The 8,564-nt window shown below is 30.7% G+C and overlaps 1 protein-coding gene across 1 annotated transcript; it reads right to left on the bottom strand.

The window, feature by feature from the left end:
- Positions 1 to 3,793: 3,793 nt before the first annotated feature.
- On the bottom strand, positions 3,794 to 8,346 carry LOC108553288 (B-box type zinc finger protein ncl-1). The gene is made up of 9 exons (XM_017908128.1): positions 7,545 to 8,346; positions 7,041 to 7,372; positions 6,750 to 6,954; positions 6,181 to 6,679; positions 5,968 to 6,084; positions 5,642 to 5,892; positions 5,216 to 5,573; positions 4,880 to 5,112; positions 3,794 to 4,715 (listed from the first exon to the last, which is right to left on the bottom strand). The coding sequence occupies exons 1-9, from the start codon at positions 8,223 to 8,225 to the stop codon at positions 4,611 to 4,613; spliced, it is 2,781 nt and encodes a 926-aa protein (XP_017763617.1). The 5' UTR covers positions 8,226 to 8,346; the 3' UTR covers positions 3,794 to 4,610.
- Positions 8,347 to 8,564: the final 218 nt, after the last annotated feature.

The following is an 8,564-nucleotide window of genomic DNA, read 5'->3' as shown; positions in this document are numbered from 1 at the left end:
ACATACATACATACATACATACATACATACATACATACATACATACATACATACATACATACATACATACATACATACATACATACATACATACATACATACATACATACATACATACATACATACATACATACATACATACATACATACATACATACATACATACATACATACATACATACATACATACATACATACATACATACATACATACATACATACATACATACATACATACATACATACATACATACATACATACATACATACATACATACATACATACATACATACATACATACATACATACATACATACATACATACATACATACATACATACATACATACATACATACATACATACATACATACATACATACATACATACATACATACATACATACATACATACATACATACATACATACATACATACATACATACATACATACATACATACATACATACATACATACATACATACATACATACATACATACATACATACATACATACATACATACATACATACATACATACATACATACATACATACATACATACATACATACATACATACATACATACATACATACATACATACATACATACATACATACATACATACATACATACATACATACATACATACATACATACATACATACATACATACATACATACATACATACATACATACATACATACATACATACATACATACATACATACATACATACATACATACATACATACATACATACATACATACATACATACATACATACATACATACATACATACATACATACATACATACATACATACATACATACATACATACATACATACATACATACATACATACATACATACATACATACATACATACATACATACATACATACATACATACATACATACATACATACATACATACATACATACATACATACATACATACATACATACATACATACATACATACATACATACATACATACATACATACATACATACATACATACATACATACATACATACATACATACATACATACATACATACATACATACATACATACATACATACATACATACATACATACATACATACATACATACATACATACATACATACATACATACATACATACATACATACATACATACATACATACATACATACATACATACATACATACATACATACATACATACATACATACATACATACATACATACATACATACATACATACATACATACATACATACATACATACATACATACATACATACATACATACATACATACATACATACATACATACATACATACATACATACATACATACATACATACATACATACATACATACATACATACATACATACATACATACATACATACATACATACATACATACATACATACATACATACATACATACATACATACATACATACATACATACATACATACATACATACATACATACATACATACATACATACATACATACATACATACATACATACATACATACATACATACATACATACATACATACATACATACATACATACATACATACATACATACATACATACATACATACATACATACATACATACATACATACATACATACATACATACATACATACATACATACATACATACATACATACATACATACATACATACATACATACATACATACATACATACATACATACATACATACATACATACATACATACATACATACATACATACATACATACATACATACATACATACATACATACATACATACATACATACATACATACATACATACATACATACATACATACATACATACATACATACATACATACATACATACATACATACATACATACATACATACATACATACATACATACATACATACATACATACATACATACATACATACATACATACATACATACATACATACATACATACATACATACATACATACATACATACATACATACATACATACATACATACATACATACATACATACATACATACATACATACATACATACATACATACATACATACATACATACATACATACATACATACATACATACATACATACATACATACATACATACATACATACATACATACATACATACATACATACATACATACATACATACATACATACATACATACATACATACATACATACATACATACATACATACATACATACATACATACATACATACATACATACATACATACATACATACATACATACATACATACATACATACATACATACATACATACATACATACATACATACATACATACATACATACATACATACATACATACATACATACATACATACATACATACATACATACATACATACATACATACATACATACATACATACATACATACATACATACATACATACATACATACATACATACATACATACATACATACATACATACATACATACATACATACATACATACATACATACATACATACATACATACATACATACATACATACATACATACATACATACATACATACATACATACATACATACATACATACATACATACATACATACATACATACATACATACATACATACATACATACATACATACATACATACATACATACATACATACATACATACATACATACATACATACATACATACATACATACATACATACATACATACATACATACATACATACATACATACATACATACATACATACATACATACATACATACATACATACATACATACATACATACATACATACATACATACATACATACATACATACATACATACATACATACATACATACATACATACATACATACATACATACATACATACATACATACATACATACATACATACATACATACATACATACATACATACATACATACATACATACATACATACATACATACATACATACATACATACATACATACATACATACATACATACATACATACATACATACATACATACATACATACATACATACATACATACATACATACATACATACTTTTATATGGTGGACCATAATAAAGCATCCTGAGTAAATATTGTAACCATTACGTGCCTCGTCTATTATTTTTTTTTGTTTGTTTCCTTTAACAATGCACAAATGGGATCTATTATCAGTGGCAAGTCTAGGATAATTATTTTCGATTTTTTTTCGAATATAATATATCATATACGATTCCTCGTTTCGTAAAACATTAAATGTTTGATTTTCAACGTATTGTAATCTATTTTTTCCACATTAACGTTGCCCCATAAAATTCCTCTTTTTTTTAGTCTTTTCGATCTACTAATTTTCAAATGCACGGAGGAGAATCAGCAGGGACATAGCTCATATTTTTCTTTATTTTTTTTTTTTTTTTTTTTTTTTTTTTTTTTTTTTTTTTAAATTTTTTATTCTTTTTCTGTCTGTTTAAGCTTCGTGCCTGCCGTAACGAGGAGTACTGTGTGTGTTTTTGTTCATATTTTTGTTTCTTTTTTTTTATTAAATATATGATATGATAAGAGCAGGAAGTACTACCATGTGTCGCAGCATGCAACGTTTGTTTCTCCATCGTATTAAGCATAGGAATTTATATTATTATTATTCTTTTTGATAACCGTAACCTTTCATTTTTTAACATGCTTATTAGATTACTTAACGATTCTTAACGAAATCTTAGAAATTAATGTGTCTACAAATAGGTCTCGAAGTAACGTACGGAAGAAAGAATCCTATTTCTTTCTTTCTTGGTATCGGTATGCGTGTATACCATTTTGGTTGCACGATAAGACATAATACGAATACACGTTGCTTCGAGCATAAATTGAAAAATCAGCAAGTAAAACAGTGCTCATTAGAGACTAGAATAATTTGATTTGTAAACATACCTAAAATACTGACGAAGTCGAAGATGATGTGACTGATTATGACGGAAAACTATTATTCTGCAACTTCCTTCCAATTCTCTTACTTTTTCACATGTTCCTCCTCTTCCACTTTCGGTCGAAGCGATCCCAATCCGGCTTTTTCCAATTTTTCCCTCATTACTTCCCTTTTTTTTTTAACTTCGTTTCTTCCTTTTTTGCATCGCATTAATTTATCTTGGCAGTTTACCAAATGCAACTTCGCTAAATTACTATTTATACTTTTTTGGTCGGAGACGTACGTTTACCTTTTTTGCTTGTTTCTTCTTTCAAACATTACTTTCATAAAACAGGGACGCATTTATACTCGTTTTTCCATTTTTTGTTTCTTTATACAGACCATTTAAAGCTGCATGCTGCAATTGTTTGTAATTCTATTGCTTGGATAGGCCCAAATCTCAAAGAACTCGATGTCATATACATGTTAAACACTTTTTCTCTTTCCTTTTTTTTGCTTTTTTTATTTTTTATTTTTTTTTTGTTTTGTTTTGTTTAATTGATTCGTTCTTCGTTGAGAGTAGAGCGACCAAGGAAATTCCACTCGCTGAAGAAAGTTACGACATATTTATTTGGTCTACCTCTTCGCTTCATGATATGTAAAGAGTGTTCAACACGAGGACGTGATGATTATTTTTAGCCAGAGTTACGATATACCCTTCTGAGGTTATTTTTAAACCACAACATCGAGAGACCTGAAAAATTCCGTCACTTTATTGCATTAGACTTTATACACACACATACGCACACGCGCATACGTGCACACACATTTGATATCGATAAATTAAATTTATAAACTATAAGAACTTGGTTCAACAGGAGAAAGTTAAAAAAATATGTGTTATTCCGTAAAATTTACCTTGACATATGGACATTCGAATTCAGAAATTAAGGAACCATCTCTTGAAAAAACAGCCACGTGAAAACGGTTACCATGCGAATCTCCTATTAATATATCTCCTGCGTCGCTAATATCAATCCCATTTGGGAAATTTGTTACATTGTCACAGCCAATGCGTCGCAAAAACTTGCCTTCCTCATTAAACACCACAACACAATGTCCTTTGAAGTCACAAACAAAATACTCTTTACCTAAATAAAAACAAAATTTTTCACATAAATAAATATTGCTCCAGCAATTTATAAAAATTTCTAATACTTTAAAATAAACAATAATTTGAAAGAAATTATTTACCACTAATTGCAATATCACTTGGTTCCCTCATATATTCACTGCAATCAAACCACCTTAACAGTTCTCCGGTATCACTGATTACAAACACTGTTGGTGATACACTATCAACAGCCAAAATGTGACCATCACTAGTTACAGCTAGGCCAGCTACAATATCGATGTAACGAATTGCTATTTTCTTTATAAAATGACCGCTTTTTGTAAATATTTGCATTCTCGATCGTTCGTTTCCTCGGTCACAAACAACAAATTTTCCACTGTTTCTCATCACAGCGACTTTTCTAGGATACCATAGTTGTCCCTCCTCCTTGCCAGGTACACCGAATTGGAATTTGAAAATACCAGTCTTTTCAAATATCTGAAAACAAATGTCAATTATTAAATAAAATAAACACCATTTTCTAAATGTTAAAAAGATATAAATACCTGAATTCTGTGATTATTCGTGTCGGCAACAATAATGTCTTCATCAGCACTTAAACAGAATCCATGAGGTGAACTAAATTGACCTTTACTAGGACCTAACTGTCCAAATTTAGATCTAATGGACATAGGAGTTAATTTCGTGTTATTCGAACGTGAATGAGCATAATTTCCAGATCCAGAACCGGTTACATTGCCAACTGTATTTCCTACTACTACAGGCATATTATGAATAGAATCTCCTCTTAAATCATCTATAAATAATATTCACATATAATTAAATCATTTCTATCTATTTGAAGAATACCAATGGCCCAAAAGAATCTTACCAGCATTTAACAGATTATTAGCAGTTAAACTCAAGTTTGGTGTGTCTACAATAGCTGGTGAAGGACCTCTACCTAGTACTAGACTACTACCACCATTAATAATAGGGTTGCCAAGATCTAAAAACAAACAAAATGAAAAAAATTATTAAACTATATTTGAAAAAATAATCACGATAATATAATTATAATAAAACCATATCATTGATTCTATACCTTGATTACCAAGTGTATTTCCTAATTTTGCAAGAGCTTGCAAATTATTAATTGCATGACTGGTAGAACTCAGATCACCAGCAAAAAAATCTACTAAATTGAAAGGTGGTGTTGGGCTAGGATTTGAACTAGGCCCAACTACATTTGTATCTCCAACCATTTCAACCTTCTCTGCTAAACTAGCTAACTGCTGCAGATTGTACTCTTGAATACTGGTAAGCCCATGGATGGAACCTGGAGGAAGGGATACAGGAGGTGGTGGAGGTGGAATATTTTGAGGACTGGATGTTGGAGGTATAACAAATGAAGGTTCACCTTCAAAAGAGGATTGCATTGATGTGGGAAGAGAAATGGGAGACCTTGTACTGATAGAACGTGGACAACTCATTGAAGTATGAACAACTTGCTGGTTTACAGAAACCCCTGGCATAGTTGTAATTGGTTCAGGAGTGGACTTTGTCACTGGTGTGCTTTCAGTATGAAATTTGCCAAACACTTCCTACAATTATATATTATACATATACTTTAGTTTTTTTTAATATATAATTGAATATGTGATATATACCTACCTTTAATGCTTTTTCAAACTGGTTAAAGTCAGTTTGGAATAGAATAGAGAAAGAAATGTTTGGTTTTGGCGTATTTTTTATCAAATTCATTAACTGTGTTCCTACAATACGACGAAGTGCAAGGATCTCCACAGCATCACCATGCTCAAGAAGCCTGGAGGTAAAGCGACAAGCATCTTCTATTTTCTCCACTGTTTTTGCAACACTATATAAATGAATAATAATCTTTTAGTAAATATCTGTTAAAAAAATATCAATAACTATTTATTACAATAAAAACATTTCTCTAACCTATGAAATGTATCCATTATTTCTAATTCCCTATCTGAATGTAACTTTTCAAGCTCAACTAATGCATTATCTCGACATTTCTCTAAAACAGCTTTATAACTTTGAAATGTCTCTACAATTAGATCTTTAGCTTGATCATGTTGTGCCTGCAGTTCACTAAGTGCATTTTCTAATTGTGCAGACACTTGATCATAGTCTGCAATGCTTGCTTTGCTCTCATTCATCAGTTTTATTAATTCTTCTTTCTGACGTGGTTCTGCATCCACTAATCGTTCATATTGATGCTCTGGTGCTTTATGCTCAATAAGCAAACACTCGTTGCATATAGGTTCCTAAATTGAACAATCAATAAAATACATTTTACAGTGTTTAATTTTAACTATTACTAAACTAGTAATAAAATAAAATTAAAATTTAATCATAATCCATACTTTGTATGGGCTCAGATATTTTTAATAAGTTTTAATAAGTTATTGTAAAATCAAGGAATAATATGCTAATTACCTGGCAAGTATAACAGTAAAACTTCATATTCTCAGAAGGATGATACTCGCAAAAAATAGGTTTATGTATTGGTATAGCTTCGTTGGATTGCTTTAGATCTTCAAAGGCCACTACCTTGTGACTTTCAAAACAACGCATAAACTGGTGCGCAGTATTGCAATTCGGACATAAGAAGTTGGCACAGTCCGAACAACGTGCAACCGCACTTTCTTTGGCTTTACACGAGGTACAGAGTACAGCCATGTTTTCAATTGCAGACATGTCAAGTATATTAGTTAAAACATAGTCGCATGTCAGGGACGCGGCACCCTTAGAGCTAATGGAAGTTTCTTGTTGACAGAGAGGGCAGATCAGGACAGAGCTAACCTTTGAGTCACCTGCCTCGTCCATCAAGAGCTTATCTAAACAAGCTTCACAAAATACATGAAGACAAGAGAGCACTCGTGGAGAACAAAGTTTGCTCCTGCAAATAGCGCATTCTTGATCACCAGTTTCACTGGTACCACAGTTTATCTCCTCTAAAGCATCTCCTGGATTGGAGGTTTCACTACAACCAGTAACTGTGTTTATATTTCGTTCGCTAAACACATCCCCATTCTCCACTTCTTCATTCTGTGTAATACCAGTTCCAGCTGAGACTGATGCTGTTCCAGAAGGAACAGCCACCATAGATGATGCCATTCTGTGATTCTCCTGTTTGTGTGTAAATATTTTTCTTGTTGCAGATAACTTTTACTTTTTACAGATTTTCGCCAAGATAACCGTGATATATAACGTTTAAGTTTCTTAACGTTCCGCTTTAACAACCGAGACGACGAATACCTACAAAAAAAAGAAATCCACAAACCCCTTTTCAGATTGTAAAACACGAGGACCAAGACATCGTAGCATCGATCGTTCAATCACGAAACAAAACACTGTGTCACAGTTGGCTTCCACCAACGGGGAATTCTACTATCGTATACATAAAATAATGCTTGCTGTAGCGCACACCAACGAAAAAAAATTAAATCAACACAC

The sequence above is a fragment of the Eufriesea mexicana genome, unplaced genomic scaffold, assembly GCF_001483705.2.
Source record: "Eufriesea mexicana isolate 0111107269 unplaced genomic scaffold, ASM148370v2 scaffold10051, whole genome shotgun sequence".
Taxonomy (NCBI): domain Eukaryota; kingdom Metazoa; phylum Arthropoda; class Insecta; order Hymenoptera; family Apidae; genus Eufriesea; species Eufriesea mexicana.
Note: the sequence above shows the minus strand (reverse complement) of the source record. Positions and strands in the feature narration are given on the sequence as shown.